The sequence below is a fragment of the Haliotis asinina genome, chromosome 11 (assembly GCF_037392515.1).
Source record: "Haliotis asinina isolate JCU_RB_2024 chromosome 11, JCU_Hal_asi_v2, whole genome shotgun sequence".
In the NCBI taxonomy this organism is placed as follows: Eukaryota; Metazoa; Mollusca; class Gastropoda; order Lepetellida; family Haliotidae; genus Haliotis; species Haliotis asinina.
In genome coordinates this window covers 51,690,954-51,717,431 of record NC_090290.1, presented here as the reverse complement: position 1 = coordinate 51,717,431, position 26,478 = coordinate 51,690,954, and the positions used below count along the sequence as shown (strand labels likewise).

Sequence of the window (26,478 nt, the reverse complement as noted above, 5' to 3'; positions counted from 1 at the left end):
TAACACTCACCTCACCTTATATCACATTAAAAGAAGAAAAGTGGGGGTTAATCTCTAATCTCTGGCCCGGGGATTTCATTACGGAGAATAAAGCAACAGTCTCGATAGATTCTCATATTGGAGAAAAAAGTGGATTAAGTTCTGGCACAGAAAGTAAATTAACATTTAGCAGTAAGTTTTTTTTACCCAAGGAGCATCTTGATCAAATAAACAACCTCTACACAATCATCATAGAAGTCGTCCTTACGTATTTTAACCAGGAAAACTCCTCGAAAGGACGCCAAATTTTACCCGGGTTGAAAATACACTGGTATAACGAACACGCAGGTCAATATTGCCGTATTGTTATACAACGGGATACCACGGGTCCTATAAACCGCTTAATAAGCCTCCCTGGGTTTTTTATTACAACAGAAAAGTCTATTGGCCTCTCACCTATTATCATTAATCATAATCTATCCCTTGTAGGCTTCAAATTCATTCGTGAAATATTAACTGAAACCCAATTAAAATATTTTTCAAAATATATATTATAGATGGGTCTGTACCCAGTCGTAGAGGAAGTAGCGAAGACGCTGGAAACCGTAGATGGGTTCCGCTTGAGGCAGTTATGTGATGTGAAACGTCAACTAGAACAAGACCGTGACACGCGGAAAGCACTATGTAAAAAGTACAATAGAGCTTTCAATATCGTGGACGGGGCTGACACTACCCTTATGGCAACCAGCATGGGACTAGGTGCGGCAGGCGTTGGGTTGTTAGCTACCATCGTGGCTGCACCTATAGTGCTAGGTATTGAAATAACGGCAGGGGTGGCAGGGTTGGCAGGGTTGGCGCTTAAGTTAGTATCACGCAGGCTTAATCGTAAGGCATTGAAACACGACGAGATCAGGGTTCTGGCCGAAGCAAAGCTGAACACAGTGAGTGAGCGAATTTCCACGGCACTCTCTGACAGTAAGATCTCAGAAGAGGAGTTTCGTTCAATCCTCTCTGAACTCAAAAAATATAACGGAATGAAACAAGATATTCGATCCAAGTCTCGTAAGTCTGCTATCAGCGAGGACGAGAAAAAAAAGTACATAGAACAGGGGATACAAAAAGCCCAGCAAGCCTTTATTACGAATACCAAAGTGATCGTAGGCGGTTCACATTAAACTGTTTCATCGATATAAACATGACATAGGGGAACACGAGGGTGATAGCCGTAAGCGGGCCACCGATCCTATATGGTCAGTCAAAACTTACAACATAGATAAAGTGGATATGAAAGCCGACGAACCCAACTTATACTACTTGAGGGATGGGCCGGGTAGGGGGTTTGTAAGAGAAGAATTATTGATCGTACCGTACGGCACAGTATTACCTCCTACCAAGGCACAGTAATTACCGCCAACTCTTTTGTAGTAGGGGTAATAGTAGCAAGAGCTAAGGGGCCCACCAACGTCTTATTTAGTAAATAAGGCGTTGTAGAGACATTTCTTGAAAGTGTTTTAAAACCCCCATTCCCTATACTACTGGGTCTATTATTGTGAAGGGGTGATTTTTAACATATCCGAACAGCCGAGACAAGGTTGCCGTTTGACGTCTCAGTGTCGACAAATTATCGGCAATGTCCTAACTTTCTTTAAAAAAAAGGAAGCTACAGATGGTTTAATGTTTCCTATGTATGCATGCTTCGCACGAAAGCACCATTTTTAACATTCTCTGCTCCCCTATTCAGTAAAGTTACCTCGACCTGCCGCTTGTGCCATTTGACCTCGCGAGTCTGCATATGTATAGTAGCTAGGCCAAACTGCCCGCGTTCTGCTACGCTTGTGTTATGTTACATCTAGATTCATTTATTGAGAAATGTTTAGAGAGCGTTTGTGACTAGGTCGACGTCTTCTACCAAGGTGTTTCGTTGTGTATATGTGTGTGTTTCGTTATCTTACGGAAATTGCTCCACATCAGCGCCCCTTTTAAATAATGAAATCTTAAACGACCACAGATACTTGATACGTATTTGCAGAGACCACACAATAGTCTATAATAGTCTATTATATGGTCTCTGGTATTTGTGTGAGTATGGGCGCCCTGATGTGTGGTTTTTCCAACACACTAAGATACAAAGTATTTAGCAGGCACAGTATATGGACTCCTGTTGTTCCATTCCTTGCACAAAGCAAGGTAACAACAAGTACCATCCTGTAACATAACAATGAGGATTTTATGGATATCAACTTCTTTATATGAGAACACAACGTTTCGGAGTTAATGTTTACTCCTTCATCAGTATAAAGATCATCTCATATAAAGAAGTTGATATCCATAAAATCCTCATTCTTATGCATTTCACTTCTAAATGGCCTTCAAAGACTTGATCCTGTAACATGTTTTGTTAACCTGTTTTGATGATCAAACCAATAACTTGTCGCTCTGCGGACATAGATTGCATCCACTTCACCACAGACACGGCCTATGTGTGGTGGTTTTAGTGATCAAGGCAACACCCATGTATATATAACAAGTATTTCTGTTGTTAACGTATATATGTGAGTCATTACTGCACAGTAACATTGGGTCATATTGATAACATTCCGTTAAAAACACTTTTTTAAACAGGCCCAGACATACCGCTGGATAAGAGACCCATTTACTTGAGGGGAGGGAAGGTGAGTTGACATGGCGGAAATCAACATTTCTATACACCTGTGGATTGCTGGTAGGAATCATAATAAACATGATTAATTAGAAAAAAAATACCTGCACTGAACACACCTGAGCGTATAGGTGCTGACGAAGAGATAAAATATGACAGTGTATATTACCTGTCCTACCTCGTCAACAATATACCCTGTACTGACTAGCCGTCCATCCCAGTGTAGAGTAACAGGATTTTTGCGAGAGCCGCGACGCTGTGGTCAACACTTTCACCACACCTTACAGTGAACCCTTCGACACAGTGGTTATAATCAGTCTCCTGCACGCTGTACCTGACTGACAGGTCGGAATACATAAGCCCAGTATCGACACACTACTGACACCAAGCTGGCGACAGGTCAGACTTGTTCTTTCATAGAGATTTCCTGGTTCTACCTAGCTGTTGTCCACACATTGATAATTTGTCCTTGTTTAGCTTTCACATATGTGTGCTTTGCTCTCTGTTTATGTCACGGTGCCCATTTATCACGCATCTTGTTTGCCAGCCTTGACCGCCTGTGGGTGAATGTACGAGACAATGGATGAGGTCTCAAGCCGCACTGGTTATGGTTGCCCTTTTGTGGGGGTTAAAGGTCACCAGATTCAAGACGGTTATCATGATGCACATTACTGATGAAATGAGCAGAGGTTACTTACATGATGAAAAGCTAAAATATACTGATCCATATACATTTAAACACACCGCCCAGGACATATATATGTTAGTCAGATCGTGAAATCAGTGACTTCGTGAAATGACTTAGAGGGTTAGTATGACATTTGTATACATACTGGCCAACAACAGCCCGTACGTACAGATAAACGTGTACATGCATGCATGCATATTCTGACTTGTATAGTTAAATCGGGAATGATCCGCGTTTATACGGACTTCATATATCTTGACGCATCGTCTCTCTGATGATATTTACGTGATACAACGTAAGCACCCCATAGATTACTCCCCTGTAAAGTCGATTCAGACAAGAGACAAGCACATTGTACTCTGCGGCAATTACTGGATACCGATGAGGCTCCTCCATAACCCTTCATCTGACATCATGGAGGCGTGATGGCAATGTTAATAGAATAATCTAACTACTGTTTGTAAAACGCATTCGTTTTCCATCTTGGTTGCCGTTTGAATATTTTTATTAGTTTCATGTAAACTTTCTTCAGTATTGTTGATCATTTCGGTGATATCGTGACCTCATCGATATTTTGCGTCAACGATGACTGGCCACTGGATTGTCTAGTCCAGACTCGATTATTTAAAAACCGCTGCCATGTAACTGGAATGTTGGTGAGTGCGACGTGAAACAACAAACAACAACCCGCTGCTCCCGTCTAACGAACCGTGGCTGACAGAGAATATAATATCTTTCATAATTTGACTTGTTAAATATGATAATTTGACTTGTTGTCTTTGTTCTACCTGGACTGTAACTGTCGACATAACGTTCACACGATAGAACTGTGGATGGAGAAACTATGAAAAAGGATGTCGTGGAAACAGTTTTTCACAATGTGTAATACTCGAATAACTTTACGCATTATATAATAGATATGTATGCAGCGACCATAGAATTTGGGTAGTGAAAGTAACGTGGAACTAGGTATCAGAACATCCTTTCATTGTTTATTCGTTTATCCAGACAATGTTAGACAACCAACAGCATATGTCAGCATAAGCGAGGTACACTGACTCTTCACAGTCACACTCCAGCTGACTGACATGCCTCTGGGTGTTGTAGAACCTGATGTGGCAGCCCGACACGGTTCGGTGGTCCCAACAGCGCTGTGAATACACAGACGACGTATTTGTGACTTGCTGGAGACTCGTGGGTGTATTGTCCCGTGAAGTGGGGAATGATTTGTGATTGATCAACAGACACTTTGTTACTGAAGGTTGCGACCCCTGTAAATCCTAACTGACAATAATCCATTGTATTTAAAAATTAATTTGGCTGACGTATATACAACAGTCGTATTTTCTCATTTCAGGTTATGTAAGATTGTCAAAGGTCACATGCAGAAAAAAACAAAACCAAAAAACCCCAAACCAAACCAAACCAAACAAAAAAACCCAAGACACATGACTGCTAGTACAAGGCTATTGCTACTTTAAGGCTTAGCTCCCAGTAAGGAACGATCGTTGATGCATACATATGACTAGTCGTCTACTGTGTCTACCCGGTCTATGGTTCGCTGTAGGCGTTACGCCTCACCTTTGTAGGCCGATCACCTTAAAGTTTGAAGTAACTTTTTTAGTAATAAGCATTCCTTTGTTTCAGACAGAAGGACGCCGATCCAGGATCCTGACGGAACAATCGTGTTCGTTACCGGGACATTTAAACCGGTTTGCTTGTGCCAGAAGTAGAAATGTCGTCTGTTGATGTGGAGAAGGACACTGCCGCGCCATCTGGCGAGGATGAGAGAACTGAAGGGAAGAAGAACATCTTGTACACTGTGTCCGAAGTTCCACCATGGTATCTGTGTATTCTCCTCGGCTTTCAGGTGAGTGAGTGATACATGTTTTGACGTATGGCTGTGAGTGAGCGAGTTAAGCATCGTGCTTCAGTTATATCAGGAATGTCCGAAGTTATGCATTTCCTAGACGCTAAGAAACTTTACAAAAGGATCAGGAATGGTTTTGGTGCTAACAAACCCGGAGAGAGAAAAAGGGGAAAGTTCAACCCTTGTGGTGTTAAGGTGTGTCTCTCATCATGGCTGTAACTCGGTGACAACACATCGGACTGGCGGTGGAGGTTACGTGACTGGTACCGATTGGTTATCTTCTTGGCTTTTCTCAGAAACAAAACTGTGAAGTTACTGCTTTCCAATCTAAACCAGAATAAGTACACATCTCAGTTTAAAGTCACCACTAACACAAACACCGTATACCATGGATGACTTCTCTCGCAAGAAGGAAGTTGGTCTATGACAGCCTGTTCAAGGTGAATCAATATGAGTCTTCACCAAATGCAACTGTTCAAAGATTGTCAGGCAACCGGCAAATGCAGGGGCACGGGTGCTTTAAAGCATTAAATGCAACAGTGGGTGGCATGAAAGGCTCGTTTGTGCAAACAAAATGCGAGCAAACAATGTCACCAAGTCCATTGTTGGTTCACGTGAACGGTTATACAATTCTGACGTATGGGTGTATTTTCAGCAATTCCTGACAGCGTTCGGCGCTACGTTCTCTTACCCCATCCTGATGGCCCCTTTCCTGTGTCTCGCAGGGGACTCCGTCGGGCTCAGCGAGCTCATCGGCACTGTCATCTTCGTGTCTGGCATCTCAACGCTGTTGCAAACAACGCTGGGGGTGAGGTGGGTACTGGGTGAGGTAACTGAGGGGTGGTTGTCAATGGGGTGTTCAGGGTACTGGATGAGCTTTCTGTGAAAAGAGGTGATGGTACAGGATGAGGTTCTTGGTGGTAAGATGGGGATACAGGGTGAGGTTGTTGGTGAGATGAGGTTGGGTCAGGATGAGGATGTTGGTTGAGTGATAAGGGAAGGTTGTTGGTGGGGTGGAGACGGTACTAGGTTTGGTTGTTAGTGGGTTTATGAGGGTGTTGGGGAATGTAACTGGGAAGAACGTATCGGGTGGGGTTTGCTGGTGTGGTGATGAGGGTACTGGCTAAGGGTTTTGTCAGGGTGATGAGACTCTTTGTCTCTCTCTGTCTCTCTTTCTCTCTCTCTCTTTCTCTCTCCTCTTTCCTCACGGTGATATTGCTGGAATCGGCGACGTAAAAGCTATATTGACTCTGTTGCAGACTCCCCATCATTCAAAGCATCAGCTATTCCTTCATCACGCCGGTCATCTCACTCATGTCCATCCGCCAGTGGCAGTGTCCCTATACTGATGCATCAGGTGAGCTGACGTCTGCCTCATACGACTCTAATGCTGAAACAGCTGAAAGCTGAAACAGCGCGACAGCTCCCAGGGAGACTCTAACGTTGTAGAATATCCCTGCAGCTACTAACAAGACCACACATACTATTGCCATGTTTCAGTGAACAAAACCAGTCTACCGGAACTGGGCAGCGAGGAACACAGAGGGATGTGGCAGGCCCGTCTTGCTGAGGTACATATCCTAATTTTTCAATAGGTAATTTGGACAATCACTCCTTGCTATTCTACCGGTACTGAACTTATTCAGATTCTGGACAAATGAAGTCCAAAGGTAGGGGAAAATGCTCTATGAAGACACCCCACCCCCACCCCCCAACACACACACACACACACTTTCGAATCCGCCCCCTCAACTTTATCGTCAGTGGCGCCGGTTGAGGGCGCGATAGACGAGAGTTGATTTAATGCAACGTTACATTAATTTATTCCAACTTTTTGATTAAATATTGTCCTCTAAACACGTAATTTTGTTTTAGACTAAATCATACGTCAGCTTCCCTGAGGGATGATAGTTTGAATTATTGAGACAACTGTATTTTTTAGAGAATTATGGTGTGAAATAGTGCCTTTAATATAAAAATGCGTGTTTATTTCAAGGTACAAGGTGCCCTACTAGTGTCGTCGCTATTTCAAGTTGTGATTGGCTTCAGTGGATTGGTAGGATTCTTGATGAATTTCATTGGCCCACTGACGATCACACCCACCATCGCTCTCATTGGCCTGTCCTTGTTTGAGGCGGCATCGGACAAGGCAAGCAGCCAGTGGTGGATCGCACTGACGTGAGTAAAAACAACTGACTATTGTCTCACCCTTGTATAGATGTAGACGGCGTTACCTAATTACTAGAACTGAAATCATCATGCTTGCACAAAGCTTAATATGTAAAGTTTAGTTTCATTTGCAGAACGTTGTGATGCCTGATAGCCTCTATAAGTCTTATGCGTATTTAGTACCCCCTGTCGCTCGTTTAGCGCGAAGCAGATGATAAAATATTAGGCTCCGTCCGTCCGTCCGTCGGTACGTAGAAATACTATAAGAACCATCGAATAAATTCTTTTCATATTTGGTACCTAGGCTCATCACAGTATAAGAAAGGACCCAGTCGATTTTGGTGACCTTCACCTTGAACATTTCAGTATGTTAACTGCACGTTAAGCTATCTCAAGAACCGTTCCCTGGATTTCTTACTATTCAACATTAAGCTTCATCCAGTGAAAGAACAAGGTCCAGTCGATTTTGGGGACATTCACATAATTTCAAAGTTCATGGCAACACTTTAAAGATTTCATCACGTAACACTGCATGTTGGGCTTGTCGGCGAGGTGCCGAAGAACCATTCACTGGATTTTTTCAGTCAGCTAGTTCTAGAGACCTTCACATAGCCTTCAACCTCACTGTGACGACATGAAGATGTCAACATGTATTCCGGACTTCTAAGCGAGATATCTCATGGGCAGTGTTCTGGATTCTCCTCGCAGACTATCAAGACTTCCCTTGAATGTTTTTCAATAAGCACTTTTATTAGTTCAATTTTGGTATATTTCCTACACTTTTACATTTATAGATCTTGAATATATGTGTGTGAACAAGTACAGAACAAGATATCAAGAGAGGTTGACATTTATGTTTTTGTTGACATTTATCATCATCTTAAACTTTCAGTACTTTTAAAGTTTGATTTGAATATTTGCAGAGGGGGATTATGTCACCTTAGTAACAATGCTTGCTATATGACTTTTACAAATCTTAACATGGCAATGAGTGAATGAGTGATACAATGATCAAGGATTAACACAGTGATCACTTCCGGGTTTACGAATGATCACTTCCGGGTTTAACACAGTGATCCTTCCTGGTTTAACGTTAACCATTTCCCAGCTTAACAGTTTAACACAGTGATCACCTCAGTACTCTACAGTGAGCTTGTTTTAGAATATGATCCTTGATCCACGTTGACTCTCATCGGTATATAACATGAGATGTAACCCACGCATGTCTTATGAACCATGTATTCTAGGACGGTCGCCCTGATCGCGGTATTTTCCCAGTATCTGAGGAATGTCCGCGTACCTTGTGTTACATACTCCCGCCAAGATGGATGCTCTCGGACCAGCTTGCCGATCTTCAACCTATTTCCTGTATGTATCTCGTCCTGTTACTATCAGTCACAAGTATTCGCCTCTTCCTCACCGTGTAACTGTCTGTCTTCTGTGTAATATTGAAAGATGACCTCCACCCATGCATCTGTGGCGATTCAGGATACACACATGGGGAGCTTGTAACTCCCAGTCAAAACAAGTTTCAAAATATTGTAACACCCCCGAGCTTGGGGCATCAGTGAATGAGAGACCAAGTCAGGATTTAACAACAAATGTAAACTTTTAATAAATATTCAGAAGTGGTCTTTTCTTACAGTATGCTTGCACTTGATATCAGAGGTATGACATGTCAGGATTCCTAATAAGACTCAGTGATCAGCATAAAGACCTACTTCTATGGACCAATAATGCAAGTAAAATAATCTCCTATATTAGCAATTGAATTTCCCAAGGAGAATGATATGTATAATAGTGTATTCACCTATATAAATATTCCTGTTTAGTCCTTTTAATATTCTATGAATTTGTGTTTGGGCCTAAAGGTGTCGACAAGATCAGCTATTACACAAGTAGTGCCTCTGAGGAGGTCTGATCAAGTCCCTGTTCGAAATTCGCGCCGAGCTTATATAGATTCCTGACATGTCATGTGACTAGATATTAGCCAATCAGAATCCACGTAGATGACTGGCTTGTTTACACTGGGAATAAACAAATCAAATTTACAACAATACAAATGCACATGAGGTTGTCCTTTCAATGTCCGTTTTGTCCGAATTTTACAAGGAAAATTATGGTATGATTTGTTTTATGATAGTCAGTAACATTACAAAACGGACAAGCAAAATGTTTACTGAGCCGATGCCGTGACATGACGGTAATGATGACCTCACGTAGGTAAGGTAAATACATGAAAATATATTTAACCAGATGATCTTAAGTTGTCCGTATTAATTTATATAAGTCCGTTTTTCTCACAGAAAATAATTACGGAGTTAAGTATTTCATAAGACAAACATTAAGAAAACGGACAAGAAGTTTTGGTGTCTAAGTTATGATATTACCGTAATGGCGGCTTTCTTTGATGTTACACTTCTGTAGCCGTTATTTTGTAGAAAACTCCATCACAGAGTTTCCATGAAATGGGTTTAGTGTCCGAAATGGTTTTAAGGACTGAATTCATCATAACTAGGATCTAATCGTAAATACAAAAGAAACGGACAAGACACTAACATCAAAGCGACCTACATCATTACGCTAGTGACAGGTCACGGTAACATGTCAAAACGTCGCTCGACGCAATCGAGTGATCTGATCGTACAATACAATGCATTAAAAATATCAGGAAAACACCCTTACTGTGTCCTGTTGCAATAAAATGTTTGCAAGAATAATTTATACCAAATTAAGACCAAATATTAAGTTCAGTTTGATTTTAACAAACTTACCGTAATTACAATAGAATTGCAATGGACAAGGAGCAAGAAACTAGTTCCATTGTGATAGCATAGCCATAAGGCTAAATAACAATTATTCATGCGCATGAATAACACAGTTATACTTGTCATGTCGAAAAGTCATGTTTCTGAACACTTTTTCCCCCAAAATATTGGTTAAATATAGAAGGTAAACATGAGTAGTGATCGAGTGCGTGATGCGGCAACGTATCACGATGGAGCAACAACACCGCGAACTCTTGAATTTGCAATGGACAGTTTGGGACAATTCCCGAAGAACACTGGACTTAAAAGGTAAAACACATCCATAGTAATGATCCTTTTAACTTCAACAACATTATACAACCTCAGGGAAAACATGTCAGTTTGTAATCTAACGTGCTGAAGCAAAAATTGAAATTACATGTCACGAAAATAGGTGACGATATTACCACATTACGACCGAGCACACAATTTGTTGGGAATCATCCCGATAATAGTTATGAAAAATTATGGCAATGGTACAGTGATGCTTCTAAGTGATTATGAATACTAGTTTAGTGTTCAAGAGCAAAATAATTACATGTAACTTCTTTAATTTCCAAGATGTAGCGTTCAGCATGGGAAATTCTTGGTAAATCAGTAATGAATATTACAATATTTACAACCGCGTCGTTGTTTTTTCGAAAATAATCCCCAAGATGTCGGTGTGTACTTTCTTTTGTACTTCAGTTTAGTTGTAAGAACTATAACCACGTGTAGCTGACCTTTCAACCCCAGGCTTGAATAGTAAAGAACGAGCAATCATCTCAGTAAATAGACCAACCATGAAAGATTATCGTTCTTTGAATGAGCAGACCTTGTATGCTCAATGCTATTTACATTAGTTCAGCATTATTTCACGTCATGCTTGACGTAGGAGAAACTTCCATTTTCAAACTCAGTGGAATATGATCAGATCCCAATTTCCCAAAACAAACTGAAGTCTGAGTTTGACTTAAGTCAGAATTTTTACTCAAATTTGAAAATGAAAAAAAAAAACCGCGGGAAAGTCTTTTTACCAGAAATGGATGTTAAACTCAACATAATAGATAATTTGAGTTTGGTGGAAAGATTACTTATGTTCTTTGTGCTCTTTCTATTTCTACCAGACAAGGGGAGCAACACTCCACCAATAAGACCCGTGAAGGTCCCGGGGTAGAATAGGCCTTCAGCAACCCATCTTGCCATAAAAGGCGACTCAGCTTGTCGTAACAGGGGACTAACGGGATCGGGTGGTCAGGCTCGCTGACTTGGTTGACACATGTCATCGGTTCCCAATTGCGCAGATCGATGCTCATGTTGTTGATCACTGGATTGTGGGGTCCAGACTCGATTACAGACCGCCGCCATATAGCTGTAATATTGCTGAGTGCAGCGTAAATCTAAACTCACTCACTCACTCCACCAATAAAACTAACATACTACCCTATACCCCTGGACCTGGAAACCTCTTGCCCCATACACTCATCCCTACCAGGGAATCAGTAATGACTTGTCGTGTTTTCCAGGTGCTGATGGCGATCGTCACCGCCTGGATTCTGTGTGTCATCCTTACTGTGACGGGTGCGCTCCCGGATGACCCCAAGGGCTGGGGCTACCAGGCCCGCACGGACATCCGGACAAATGTACTCTATAAAGCCACCTGGTTCAGATTTCCCTACCCAGGTAGGACGTTTGAGCACCCAGGGTGCATATCCTCCCATGCCTGTCGTCAGAAGCGTTTACAGTGAGCGGGCCGGAGTAGCCTAGTGGTTAAAGAGTTCGGTCCCACATGGGTGCAATGTGTGAAACCCATTTCTGGTATGCCCAGTATTGCTGGAATAGTCCTCTCCAATATTTCAGACATTTTAAATGAGACTTAACATTTTATCAAAATCTCTACCGTGAGAAGGAAATTTCTCAAATGGATTTGGAAGTTTATTTAGTAACGGTAAAGTTAGTGATGACTTTGCACAAACATAAGAAGGCGAATTGACATACGGTGAAGTTCTTAGTGCTTAGATACGAATGAAAAACGAGTAAAAGGGTTTACTAAAGAAACAATTATGTTGGGCTTTCTGTCTAAACGAACCGACCCTTTAAACGTAATCTGCCTCGTAATAAAAAAAACCCCAATTTTTAATAAAAGCTTATCTTAAACGAGAAACACTTTCCTTTTCTTCGATCCAGAGGGAGTCAACAAATTGCTACAACATAACAAAAGCCATGGGTTACTCTAAATATGATTACAACAAATTTCTTAAATTTTGGTCCAGTTGATGTAAGCTGGCTGTTTGAATCATTCCATTCAATTACTCTTTGCTTATCGATGCACGACATTTGTCCAGTTGCCATGAGCTATTTGTTTGAACCTTCCAATTCAATTACCTATTTAGTACGAAAATAAATACCGGAAGAAGATCTAGATGATGAGAACTTTACTTAACAGTGTTTGTAATTACAGGGCAGTGGGGCATTCCGACTGTAAGCGTGGCGGGGGTGTTTGGCATGCTTGCCGCTCTTCTCGCCTCCATGATTGAATCAGTTGGAGATTACTACGCATGCGCACGGCTTTCTGGAGCGCCTCCCCCTCCAAGTAGTGCCGTGAGTAGAGGTGAGATTTTGCAAGAATCAGAGATGCGTATTTTCCCACTGACTCGTAATCTGCTAAAACGGAACACAAATGGTATTACTTTCTGTCAGTCTTTACTAAAATTAAAGCAAGAACCAAAATATCTAATAATAACAAAAAAAAACAAACAAAAAAACCCCCAAACTCCCCCCCCCCCAAAAAAAAAAAAAAAATGCGTGCATCCAAACTTGCAAATCTTCCACAACCATAGTAGAAGCTTGACAGAGGCGTACTACTGAGGAAATAACTGTTGTGGTATGGCGCCTTTTAAACTCTTTGCGAAAAGTAGACGTCAAAGATTTGAGCTGACAGAATTCTGCTCGATACGGATTGGTGACTGTCAGGGCATCTGTCTGACTCTTCCTACACAGATTCAAACATGAAACCTTTCATGGAGCTGTTTCACAGGTCAGCAACATTTATACCTCAGGTTTTTAAAGAAGAACACAGCTGGTTACTTGACCACAGTAACGTCCCAGTAGACTGGGTATACGTTCCGATACATTTCCACTATACCCTGGATGTTACGGCTCTAATCCCATTACCTCCCATGGCTGACTCCGCATTCTCGCAATAGCCAATCAGTCAAACTGCAGAGTCAATAAAGCGAAAGTGATTGGTACGCCCCACTTACCAACGTAGACACCTGATTGGATAAAGAGCCATCCAAGGGAGGTAATAAAAGTATTGGGTCGAACCGTAGATGAATCACTATCGGAACGTATATCCTCGACATATCGAGGATCGTAGACTTTGTTTATATAAAAACTTGCATGCTTACACAATACGTTTATAGTAACATCTTCTCGTGTCCTAGGTGTGCCCGTTGTTATATTTTGCAAAATTTCATAGAAAATATAATGCAGCGTACGTATCACATAATAAGCAGTAAGGTGCTGATTCATAGAATTAGGCAGTGTATATTTCCCACAATAACGCGTTTCTAATTTTTGCAAACAAAATTCGCCGGAAAATAGTTAAGAGATTATTGAAGTAGCTGACTGATAACACAGTGTCTCGTCCACCCGTGGTCTCAGGCGGTTCCATTTTTTATATTTATTTTTTTCCTGAAATCCACAAAAAGCGTCCAATGTTCCGGCGATGAGTCGATCCTGTTACGTTGTTGGAGTATAATGTGATGAAGGAAGAATCAGTGTGGGAGAGTCATGTTTTCTATATCTTATCTATGGGTGGTAATCTTGAGCATGCTTTCAGACAGAAACAGGACTACCCTTTAACAATCTTACATCGCCACACACACTTGTACCGCCGTCAGTCGCAATCATCAACACCTGCTTCACTGTTGCAGGTATCGGGATGGAAGGAATCACGTGCCTGGTTGCCGGGTTGTGGGGCACGGGGGGAGGTACCACCTCCTACAGTGAAAACATAGGGGCCATTGGAATCACAAAGGTTCGAGAGTCTGTGTGAGTGAGTGAAGTGTGTGTGTGTGTGTGTGTGTGTGTGTGTGTGTGTGTGTGAGAGAGAGAGAGAGAGAGAGAGAGCGAGAGAGAGATGGACCATTTGGGAAGCACCAGTACAAACAGTAAGAGGTAATATTCGCTGCGGCGTAGGATACTAAATGCCATCGTGTTTTTTTCTCTCTTGTTCTGTCTTAATATAAGGGTAAGATTACCTTAAGATGTGTTTCCAGCATGAAAGAAATTACTGTACACCAAATCCATAACTACAAGAGTTGTCTCCCACAGGTTGGCAGCCGAGTGGTGATCCAAGTCGGGGCCGCCATTATGATAGTGTTAGGCTGTTTAGGCAAGTTCGGGGCCCTCTTTGTCACTATCCCTGACCCTGTTGTTGGTGGAATGTTCATCGTCATGTTTGGTAAGTGAGTTATATAATCATCACCATGGAATAATCAGTCCCAGTTGGCAAGAGTGGCCAGAACGCGTTTCAATTTCTTGGCTGCTTCAGACCAAAAGACGTTAAAAGCTAACACTTCTTACCCTGCCTGACGCTGGGGATTTAGCCGATGGAACAAGGCGTCATCCAGGAGTCAGTAGTTTTGTCTTGGAAGGGTGGGGAGAGTTGAAGGGGCGTCTATCGTAAACTGAAAAGACAGTATAAGAAAACAAAGACGTCACTCTGTATGTAATGCATATTGACATTCACATTATTTTGTAGTTCTCCCCGTCTCACCTAAACCAAACTAGAAAATATTCTCCATATTTTAAACATCATTTAGGGATTCACCCCGTTTCACCTAAACCAAACTAGAAAATATTCTCCATATTTTAAAGATGATTTAGGGACGCGTGATTATTCAGACAACCTGTGTGTGTACGTGTAACAGGCTACAATGTACCCATAAATACTGGACAAAAATAGTTAGGGATACATGTAAATTTTAAAATTATGAATAGGGATCTATTCATTCATTGACAGACTAGTGAAATATTAATCAGAAAAATACCAATATCCGTAACTTATGTTGTTGTCCCGTGAAGGTCCCGAAGTAGAATAGGCTTCAGCAACCCATGCTTGCCATAAAAGGCGACTATGCTTGTCGTAAGAGACGACTAACGGGATCGGGTGGTCAGGCTCGCTGACTTGGTTGACACATGTCATCGGTTCCCAATTGCGCAGATCGATGTTTATGTTGTTGATCACTGGATTGTGGGGTCCAGACTCGATTATTTACAGACCGCCGCCATGTAGCTGGAATTTTGCCGAGTGCGTTGTAAAACTGACTCACTCACTATTTTGTCCAGTTTAGTTCACCCCTTCTTGTATAAGAGCCTGCCATTTAAGATAGACTTACCTCTGCCTCAGGTATGGTGACAGCTGTTGGAATCTCCAACCTGAGTTTTGTTGACCTCAGCTCCATCCGGAACCTCTTCATCCTTGGAGTTTCTGTCTTCTTCGGCCTCTCCTTCCCTCGGTGGGTCACGGCAAATTCCGACCAAATCCAAACTGGTAAGTAGCTTTTGGATTCCACCTTCAGGTTTATGGCCTACCTGGACCTATTACTGCTACTGTTGCCGCTGCTGCCCCTCCTACTACTACTACTACTACTACTACTACTACTACTACTACTACTATTACTATCAGCATGGGGTTGTCAGTGCGCTTTTGAATTGTGTTAAGCTGCAGTATTTTCAGCGGATGTCACGTTGTGAACATAAGAACGCACCTTGCAGATTTTATTGTCATCGTATCTCATTTGCATAGATGGTTATTGGGGATCTCAGTCACCGGATTATAAAGTCGATAATTCATAGGCTGCCACTATTGAAGCTGGGATGTTTTCAGGGCGACATCGAACAACAACAGGCAACAGGATGTAGAGATTTAACAGTTGAGTTCATGTAGATGTAATGTGTCTCCTTAGGCCATTAACAAGGACCTGTTGATTATTTATAAAGTGCTTGAAAAGATATTCGTCTCAAGCAACTATCCCGTCACTTCGGATATTCAAACCACATAAAGCTGACATGAGACTGGAGACGGTAATACCACACTAGTGTAATGCCGCTAGACGTATGACGTCACAATGCTATATATATTTCTGTCGCAATGGTATTAGACCTTGCCTGATTCATGCAAAGCTGAGAGTCCTCAAAGTGTCGACAGTTTCTATCAGATTATGTTGGAGAGTAATCAGCAGAATACTAAACTCGCTTCTTTGAAATACAATATTTTTCAAACTCGTGTAATTATTAATAAAAATTGGTTTATTCGGTATTACATTGAAGGTAGTTCAGTATCCTCTATGACTCACACGTTCACGTTTTCTCAACAAACTCGCACACTCGTCTCACCCACTCCAAGCGTTTCTAGTTGACTCCTCAACTGGTTCTTCCTGCAGGTAACGACATCGCCAACCAGATCATCTCGGTGTTGCTGGGGACCAGCATGTTTGTGGGCGGGTTCGTTGCTGCCTTTCTAGACAACACAATTCCAGGTAGGTCATGTAGCCTCAATATTAAGTGTATTTAGTTAATGGAAATTATTGCATTTTATTGTGATGGTACACCTTAAGAATAAGCCTCCGATTAATTTTTTACTTCAAAGATCCTAACTAATGACCGAGTACAAAGATGAGTGAGAATGGCCGCTATTTTTATCAAGGAGACAATTGCTGGAATGTGTTGACTACCCGTCTAATCTACAACCTGTTCCAGTCGAGTATTGTTTAATTACTAGCTCTCTCCCCTTCATCACCATCAGGTAGACTAGGCCACCTGTATCTTCCCATTATGACTACTCCCATTATGACTACTCCCCGTTTGACTACTCATCAACATACACATACATGTACATTTCGTCAACACTTATGAATAATTATAGCTGCACTGGGGCCATACAATAATTATTCAGCTAATTACATAGGTGAATTAAGAAATATAACTGACAGCTCAGTGAAACCTTAATATGGGGAGTCAACATTTCTTCTCTTTCTTCTTTGGGGCGGTGGGGTAGCCTAGTGGTTAAAGCGTTCGCGGGTCACACCCAAGACCCGGGGTCGATTCCCCACATGGGTACAATGTGTGAAGCCCATTTTCTGGTGTCCCCCGCCGTGATATCGCTGGAATATTGCTAAAAGCGGCGTGAAACCAAACTCACTCACTCTTCTCTTTCTTCAGTATACTTGTTGCATTTGTGGGCGACTTCTGTTGAGTCTGGACGTGACGTGCATACTGTTACAAGCGGCGTAAATCACGCTATCCCACAGCTAAGGTTTAATACACATACACAGACAGACCGAAGCTACAATATGGCGCTTGCTCTGTCTTTCAGGCACAATTGAAGAGAGGGGAATACTCAAATGGCGGACGCTTGGCGAGTCTTCTTCCGGTGGCGACGCAAGAGACACAATGGCTGTGTATGACCTGCCGCTCATACAGAAATATCTCAACAAACTCAGGTGTACAAAATACATTCCTATTTGCCCAAACTTTATCCTGGACAAGCGTGCTTCATCGCCCTCGTCGATGTGTGGGTGTTGTCCAGGTCGTAAAAAACATCGGTCTCAGGAAGGCGCGGCGAATGCTGGGTACCAGGAAGACAATACCCGGATGTAGCTTCAGACTGAGAATAATCTGCTTTTCTTTACTAGTATTGTATGATGTTTATGAACTGACCGTCACGGTGGGAGAGGAGATTAACCCCAGGAGTCTGACCCCAGACCGAGGAACAACCAGAAGGAGTGTGGAGACAGGAAGTGAAAGTCAGTTTTTGTAATATCATGTGACCTAATTTTGGAACAAATGGCGGTCAAACGTAATTCTCCCGAACAAGTGATGATAGTTTCGTAGTTTATTATTAAGTATTAGCAGATATTAATGTGATTTCAACGTCAGATATCTGACGAGAGCTGCCACAAGTCCAGATTTCCTACTCTTATCCGTAGTATGTACAGGGACGTCAGATCTTGACGCCAGTGTAGATGAATCTAATGTTGTAGTGTTTCGAAAGGCTGGCAAACTGACCAAGAGTGAGATCTGGAATCACACAGGTAGTCAATTGGAAATTGTTAATAGCTTTAAATATTTTGGAATAGTATGTAAGTTTGTAAGCCTGAAAATAATATTCTTAAGTTAGCGAAGTCTGTAGAACAGATTCTTAAAGAAAGGGGTAATTATGAACTGTCTGTTAGGACAAGCTAGGTATATCAATGCCAGTACCAATCGCTGTTATCAATATACTGTCACCAGACAACAGTTTTGTGAGAAACATGACCATAATATTATTGCATGTACAATCTTAATGTTGACTTCTAATCCGTACCGGGTAGTTTCGGGGGTGCAAAGAGCATTGTCTGAACAATCGAGCAAGGCATTATTTAAGCTATATAGACTAATTAGTACTAAACCCTAAATTCACGTTAGTCGACAATACACCAGAATTGTTTAATTCACTTGTTATACCTATTCTGAACTATGCGTGCGAAATCTGGGGTTTTATAGAGGTACCCACTGTTGAACAGATTCATTTAAGATATTTATAACAAATGCTGTTTTATTTGTGCGCGTAACAATTTTTTTTATTAAAAAAAATAATTTTGACCTGGCTGCGTCATCCATTTGTCCACTATCAGAGTGTCTTTTAGAACGACAGTGACTGAATCTACATCTCATTAACATGTGCTAAACTTCCAAAGCTGTTTTTCTGAGACAAAAAAAAAAAAAAGAAAAAAAGAATAAAATGTGTTCCTCCCTCGCCACTTTCTTCTATAAAAAATGTCTTACTGCCCTTGTCACTTTTGAATATATTATGCCCGAGAAATATTTATTTTTTATGCAGCCTAACAGGTGTGAATCATTTTACGACCTCTTTAAACAGTCTGTGATTTTATAATGAGGGTATGCTGCCTAAACCTCGACATAAAATGTGGAAATACGGTGTTATTAAAGTTTAAAATTAATTTGTAAATACCATTTTCTTGGGAACAAGGAATTGGAATTCAGTGTAACCTTAGCTGTTTGTGGTGTCTAAATTCACTTTCACGCGAGAAAATTCGGATCGGCCGAAACGTAGGTCATTGTCTGAATAGGTTAATGAGACTCATGTTTTGGTGTGCACACCATTAAGTCTTACATTTGCTGAGTTTGGTGTTCTACTTTTGTATACTAGTAGAATGTTACGTATTTTACATTAATGGTTAAAAATTATCAGCTATGAGAATCACAGATACATACGTTTTGTATGTTATAAATGTATGTTGTCAGCCTAGAATGTAAAGCAGGGGTTCTTTTACCGAGAGATGTACTGTGTCAAGATGGGTTTGGTTATGTCTCGCTGTTGCAAAGTGTATCCTGTAAGACAAGCTTTTTAAAAGAATTTAGATAAAGCATATTCATATCCAGATATGTAGAAATCAGCTTTCATCTCATAGTGACACTCGATTGTTTCCACATATAAAGGAACGTTATGTTCGTAAGATAGAAATAGCTAAATATAGAACAGCCTAGAATTACCATTAAGTTATCATATGTTGTTCGTGGAAAGAGGTCGTTGGAGTAGATAGATATATCGAATAGAGTATGTCCCTTTCGTACCAGTTACCGTGAGTGTGATTGTCATGTTGTGGTTTGTTCAAGGCATGTAAAACATAGGCAGTTGTATTTAGATAGGAGTTTGTACCAAAATCCGAGCATGTAAAAGTTGAAAGTCTGAAAGTAATATTGTTGAGTTAGCCAAGTCTGTATATCAAAGAAAGAGGTAATTATGAACTGTCTGTTAGGACAAGCTAGGTATTATCTTTTATCAATATACTGTCACCAGACAACAGTTTGTGTGAAACATGACCATAATATTATTGCATGTACAGTCTTAATGTTGACTTCTAATCCGTACCGGGTAGTTTCGGAGGTGCAAAGAACATTGAACAATCGATCAAGGCATTATTTAAGCTATATAGACTAATTAGTACTAAACCCTATATTCACGTTAGTCGACAATATACCAGAATTGTTTAATTCACTTGTTATACTTATTCTGAACTATGCAGGCGAAGTCATACGAGTACACATAAGAGTGACATACGAGTACACATAAGAGTGACATACGAGTACACATAAGAATGACATACGAGAACACATAAGAGTGACATACGAGTACACATAAGAGTGACATACGAGTACACATAAGAGTGACATACGAGTACACATAAGAGTGACAAATGAGTACACATAAGAGTGACATACGAGTACACAGAAGAGTGACATACGAGTACACACAAGAGTGACATACGAGTACACACAAGAGTGACATACGAGTACACATAAGAATGACATACGAGAACACATAAGAATGACATACGAGTACACATAAGTCAGTAGGGCAATAGTCCGTAAACGTAAGTGCAAAAAACAGTGTTTCTAATAAAGTTTGTTAATCACATATCCTTATGGCTCATATCCTTGTTTATCATATATTCTGCTGTCAGCTCACTGTGATCAGATAATATTGTTATACCAAACTTTCATTTCTCAGTACTATTTGCATGTGCAAATACGATTTCTCGAAACAAACTTTTTACTCAAATTTCAAACTGAGTTTGACAGTTTGAAACAACTGAACTTTTAACTCAACCGCATTTTTAAAATATAAAGGACCAAACATCTTAAGCAATATATTCACAAAACTCAAATTGTCTACTATTTTTTAGTTTAATATCAATTCCAATACATTCTCTGAAATGTATTTTGCTCAAATTTGAGTACAAGCTCTAACTTAAATCAAAATTCACGCTTAAGTTTGTTTCGAGAAATCGGGACCAGGTAACAATTTTGAGAGAAACCTGCCTATAATATTGCATTCGCTGTCTCGGTGTTGATCTGTAATTTGTACCCGCTTCCGGGCAAATATGAGTTAGTATGGATATCAGGGTGCCGAAGGATATATCAGGGTATCTCTTGGTGGCTCAGGGTGTCTCGGGGTATCTCATTGTGTCTTAGGGTATCTGAGAGTTTATCAGGGTATTTCAGGGTATGTCAGAGTGATTCAGGCTATAGTTTTCGTGGATCATAACATCCCGTGATTGGGGCATACCCGATGAAGGGTATACAGGGATCCATATCTACCCAGATTACGATTGATGAAGGATCAAACCTGAAATACAATCATATATGTATTTTACTGATTGTTATCCTCCCTTTAGTTAGTGTGTCATTTGTTACCCCCATACTATCAACTTTACAGATGATTGCACATTTGATCTCCTTCCTATTACCTTGAGAGATTGCAATGGAATCACCCATTCTTGTGTATGGCAAATAAGACAAAACACTACAAGCACTTGACTAAAACTTATCAAAATATACTGAGGGAAAAATAAGGGATCATGTGAAAGAACAAGTGTTTCTTTATTTTTTTCACTAGGTTTGTATCGCATAGCTTGTGTAGGAACCTGGAAAAAATACCTAGGAACACTTGTGCATTCATGTGATCCCTTATCTTTTTTCCATCAGTATGCTAAACTGAAGGCTATTTAAGATGAAGAGATTTCAAAGGTGAGGAAAGCTTTTGAATCGGACACTGACGATGAAAATTATATGGGATGGGTGCATAAGAGCATCCGGTTCAGGAAGAGTATCGCAAGGTTTTACAAACGATCGTGCGACCAGGGTCCAAGGAGGTTGTCCTTAAAGTTTTCTTTGGCCAAAGACACTGGCTGTTTTAACTAGCGTTACTGGAATTTCTGTATTGACAGAAAAATGCGAAGTTTGGATCTCGAGCATTTCAGTCCTATCGGGAACACGTTTTATATTGAGGTGATGAGGTTAACTTTTATCCTTTTTATAATACATTTATATAATTAGCATACCTATTTTTTCATAAAAGGTGTACAACTTTTGACATTGTGTACACATACGTAAAAACTTTTTGGGTCTGTCATAACCCTAAATGGGTGGCTCGTTAATGTATAAGACATCTGTCTCTCTGTATAGTATCCAAATATGTATAGTGTTTTGTATTGTATGTAATTTACATCTAAAGCTAATGAAAGAGATACTCTCGCACTGAGTAGAACATGTACAGAGCTTTGCATTCAGGAGGGAGTTGATCTGGGTGCTAGTGTTTCAGCTCATCCGTATGGAAGAGTCTATTAAGGCCGTGGGTATCGTTCTAATCTGACTGTGTAATACCTTGCAATTTCAAACTGTGTAACTAATGGGAGACAACCGTTTGATTATTACTTCCCGAGTCATTCCTGCAAGCCGGATGGCGTCTCGTACCCCACTCGTGGCCATGTTTACGACTGGGTCCTGCCTAAGCTCAAACGAGCATGCAGATGGAAACAGTCTAGTACCATTATCAAGGAAAGATAACTCTGAATTTCCAAACATGGCTCTAAGAATATCCTACATCCCGTGGGCAAAACAGCAATACGGCCATTCCCTTTGCAAATATGTTTCAGTGTTGAAAGTTGTTCATCCTTTAGCTCAAAGTTTATCTTTAACGTGTGCTTGGTATAGTTTAGTGAGGTTTCGAAGTTCAACGGTTCCGTCATTTTCATGTTTTAAAACATGTTATGCCACGCGCGATTTGATTGGTTTGCCACGATTATTGGCAATAATGGCATGCGAGAGGGGTACGTGTCTTCTTGTAGGTCGCGGAAAGAGACGAGTATTTACGAATGCTTCCTGAGTCGGACTGGTCAAGGCATTGGGTTTACCGTTCATCTCTCGTGCCGAACTCTCCCACGCACTGCACGTGCCTCAAGTTTGAAACACAAGAAACTCCATTTCATTTTAACGGCAATGCTTCTGAGTCATGTAAATCAGCGATGTATATATTTTACATGTGTCTCAGTTTACAACAAACAATATTGCAAAAAATGGTATTTAAACTGATGCATTACTTCAGTAGAACATGGAGAACTAAACGTCATCTCTTTTGGAATGCAGCTGTGACCAGAAACTTAGTGGATATACCAAAATAATCTAATAGTGTAGCGCCGTTGTCGCTAGTTCTTTCATCAAACGCACTGGAATGATTTCGTTTTGTTCTTGATCGGACAGCGGCTTGTTCCAACCATCTGTTCCTTTCTCAAATGTCCAGTCAACATTCGCATGTTTCAACCCCTGAACACATTTATTCTCCTTCGCCACGTGTGACCAGATTAAACTTCGAAATAAAGATTGCACGCACTGATAAGCTCCTCTGTGTCGGAGTGTATTGGCTGTCGGTGCAAAAGAGCCTTATAATTGTCCTAGCTTACCTCCTTCTCCCCGCCCACCCGAAACCACCGAGTTGATGTTGGTCACGCCCATTAGGTGCATGCAGGTGACAGACGTTATGTGATAAACGTATTATAAATATTTATATCTGTAAATAATCGAGTCTGGACCACACAATCCAGTGACCAACAACATAAACATCGATCTGCGAAATTGGGACCCGATAACATGTGTCAACCAAGTCAGCGAGTCAGACCACCCTATCCCGTTAGTCGCCTCTTCCGACATGCATAGTCACCTTTTATGGCAAGCATGGGTTGCTGAAGGCCTCTTCTACCCCGGGTAGACCTTCACGGATGGGCAGTATTGTAAGATGAGTTGTGTTACGGTAATATCCGTGTAGCTGATTAGTATTTAAAGTATTTGAATATTTCAACATTTTCCAAAAACACACTCTGTTCCAACTTACGTAGACTGCATTGACCGTCCGTATCTGTATAAATCATTTTATGCGTGACACAAACAAATAATTCAGACTGACAATCTTCAGATCCGGTTAACGTCACATGATCTGTATAAGAGGTTTGATTTATTATGGGATGAATAAATAGGGCACATATCCACGCAGAGAGTACATGTTCAAGGCACTTGTATTTTTCAAGCTCGATTATTGGCCCATTGTGTTATCAATCTCAACTCCATGGGAAACCGAGTTTATTCCGCCTTTCTCATCCTTACATGTACCCAGTCACAGCTGGGAGGACTGGGACTCCTAGTCACAGTACTTTATCCAAGTTTACTGCAAGTTGCTGTATGCGCAACTAGGGTTCACACATATTCACGTGGCCACCATCCGGTCACATACCAACGAATTCGTGGGTTATTTTAAGTGCAGCGACTACGAATGAACATAGGAACCTTTCCAGTGCATAAGATATTACATTTTCTGGAAATGTTCCAGGTATCTGCAAGTAAAGCGAGACGTTTAGTAAACACGAACCTTAGATTCACGTGCAACCTAACGTTTCTATGGAACTCTAAAACGAAAGATCCCTTTCACACGACTGAATTACACGCAGTTGGAATGTCCACACACACACGCACGCAGTCATACATACATAAGTACAAGTATGTACACACACAGACGCATGTATGTATGTGTGTGCGTGAGTGAGTGGTGTATGCACGCACACACGCAAGCACGCACGTACGTACGTATGTGTGTGTGTGTGTGTGTGTATATGTATGTATGTATGTATGCAAGCAAGCAGCACATACATGCCTCACCACACACGCATACACACACATGGGTATATACGCACACACACACCAAACCACCCACTTACACACTTAAACACACACACTCACACACACACACAAAGAGCTATGCACACAACACAAACACATGACACACACGTACACACACGTACGCACACACGTACGCACACAAACACGCACAAAAAGAATCCCCTCCACTTTATCCACTCCAGTCCGCGTCGTCCACCAAAGACAATACCTTGCGAATTGGTAAATTCTCCGTATATACTGACATAGCAGTACATTCGTACAGTAATCCGTTGTTCTTCTTCATGTTATTTTCATTGTTAAATGTTCTCGTCACGATATGGCTTAAATATTGCCGATGTGACCTTAAATATTAACTCACTCACTCACTATTGCCGGTGGGGTAGCCTACTGGTTAAAGCGTTTGCTTTTCACGCCAAAGCCCCGGGTTCGATTCCATACATGGGTACAATGTGTGAAGCCCATTTCTGGTGTCCCCGCCTTGATATTGCTGGAATATTGTGCAAAACTAAACTCATTCACTCACCACTTCATGTTCATATATTTCTCACACTAAATCAAAATTCAGTATGTCTGAATGTGTATGTTCAATATTATGTGCAAGAGGCATTAATATAGGCAAATTTTGCCTGTTTGCCAGTCCCCACAAACCTTGTCTCTTGTAACATTATACAGATGTTTCATCAGAGGAAAATAAATAACGTTTAAACCAATTTCGATTTTTAAGATGGAATGGCGTCGGGTCTATATGATTACGGTGCAATCATGCTCCGTGAAATTACATATCGTCTACGTGTTAAAACTATTGATACGTGAGGGAAAGCGCAGTAGTTGAAACAGAAGCAAATGTACACGCGGTACGCGACGAGCGCTAACAATTTGAAAGTATGATCGTTTGTTAAACAACTTTTATTCTACGTTGAATAAAGTTCTAAGATTTAAAAGTTTATTTGGAAAGTTAAAATCATGAGGATTCGCGCAGTCTTATTTTCACTATATTTGATTTACTTTTTCGTTTAAAGTGAATTTATCGGTATGTTTTTACTGCAAACAGACTATACACGGGCTTCCCAAATGTCCGCTGGACCATTACAGTTCTGGGTCACATTACAACCTGTTAACTGTGTCCAGGGCACTGTGAGTTGTCAACACACTGCACACAGCCACACCACTTGATGAAAGTGACTGCAATCAAGGTCTGGCTACAGATCACCGTTTCCGAGAAAAAATGTTTCGGAACTCAATTAGTTTTTTTCGAACATGACAACGAGCTCTTACCCCCATTTTTGTTAACATGTCAGCTTGCATTTTCAGGAAGTGGATCAATAAAACCAACCGAACGCCGAGTTAAGCTTTCTGGAGACATGCACGAAACAGTCGACAGTTTATCCTAAAATAGCCTTTAACTGCAATCGCTTTACATATGTTTTGTCCATCAACAATATGCTTATACATGTTGTATTTGGGATTGCAGTTAATCAGTAAAGTACACATACTAGTACTTTTGTTGGGTTGAGTCCAATACGGGATTCGAACCCACACATCCAGAGTCAGGCACCTAATAGCCAGCACACAACGTCAGCCATCTAACCCACTCAGCAATCGCTGGTCCACAAAAATCGACGTTGGACAGTTGGTAAACTAGACCATGAACTTTGTCAACCTCCTCCTTCATAACAATATGTCAGATGTCCCGGATGTGTCACAATTAATTCTACAAAGACAATTACCCCGCTGTACTGGCCAACAA

At 41.0% G+C, this 26,478-nt stretch overlaps 1 protein-coding gene across 2 annotated transcripts; it reads left to right on the top strand.

Moving 5' to 3' along the window:
- Nucleotides 1–2,822: 2,822 nt before the first annotated feature.
- LOC137256167 (solute carrier family 23 member 1-like) lies at nucleotides 2,823–18,943 on the top strand. Of its 2 annotated transcripts, none has more exons than XM_067793872.1 (14): nucleotides 2,823–3,037; nucleotides 4,974–5,196; nucleotides 5,852–6,009; nucleotides 6,456–6,553; nucleotides 6,697–6,767; nucleotides 7,193–7,374; nucleotides 8,613–8,733; nucleotides 11,678–11,834; nucleotides 12,613–12,762; nucleotides 14,090–14,193; nucleotides 14,490–14,619; nucleotides 15,568–15,711; nucleotides 16,604–16,699; nucleotides 17,536–18,943. In XM_067793872.1, exons 2-14 carry the CDS (start codon nucleotides 5,062–5,064, stop codon nucleotides 17,817–17,819), a joined length of 1,830 nt encoding a protein of 609 aa, XP_067649973.1. In that variant the 5' UTR covers nucleotides 2,823–3,037; nucleotides 4,974–5,061; the 3' UTR covers nucleotides 17,820–18,943. The 2 variants fall into 2 exon arrangements, with proteins under 2 accessions (XP_067649973.1, XP_067649974.1); XM_067793873.1 differs by having other exon boundaries at nucleotides 2,836–3,037; nucleotides 4,978–5,196.
- The last annotated feature ends 7,535 nt before the right edge of the window (nucleotides 18,944–26,478 follow it).

Coding starts and splice junctions, on each gene's coding strand:
- LOC137256167 (XM_067793872.1), top strand. CDS start 5,062: ATGTCGTCTGTTGATGTGGAGAAGGACACTGCCGCGCCATCTGGCGAG. Junction 5,197..5,851: donor GTATTCTCCTCGGCTTTCAG/GTGAGTGAGTGA, acceptor GTGTATTTTCAG/CAATTCCTGACAGCGTTCGG. Junction 14,194..14,489: donor GGGCCATTGGAATCACAAAG/GTTCGAGAGTCT, acceptor TGTCTCCCACAG/GTTGGCAGCCGAGTGGTGAT.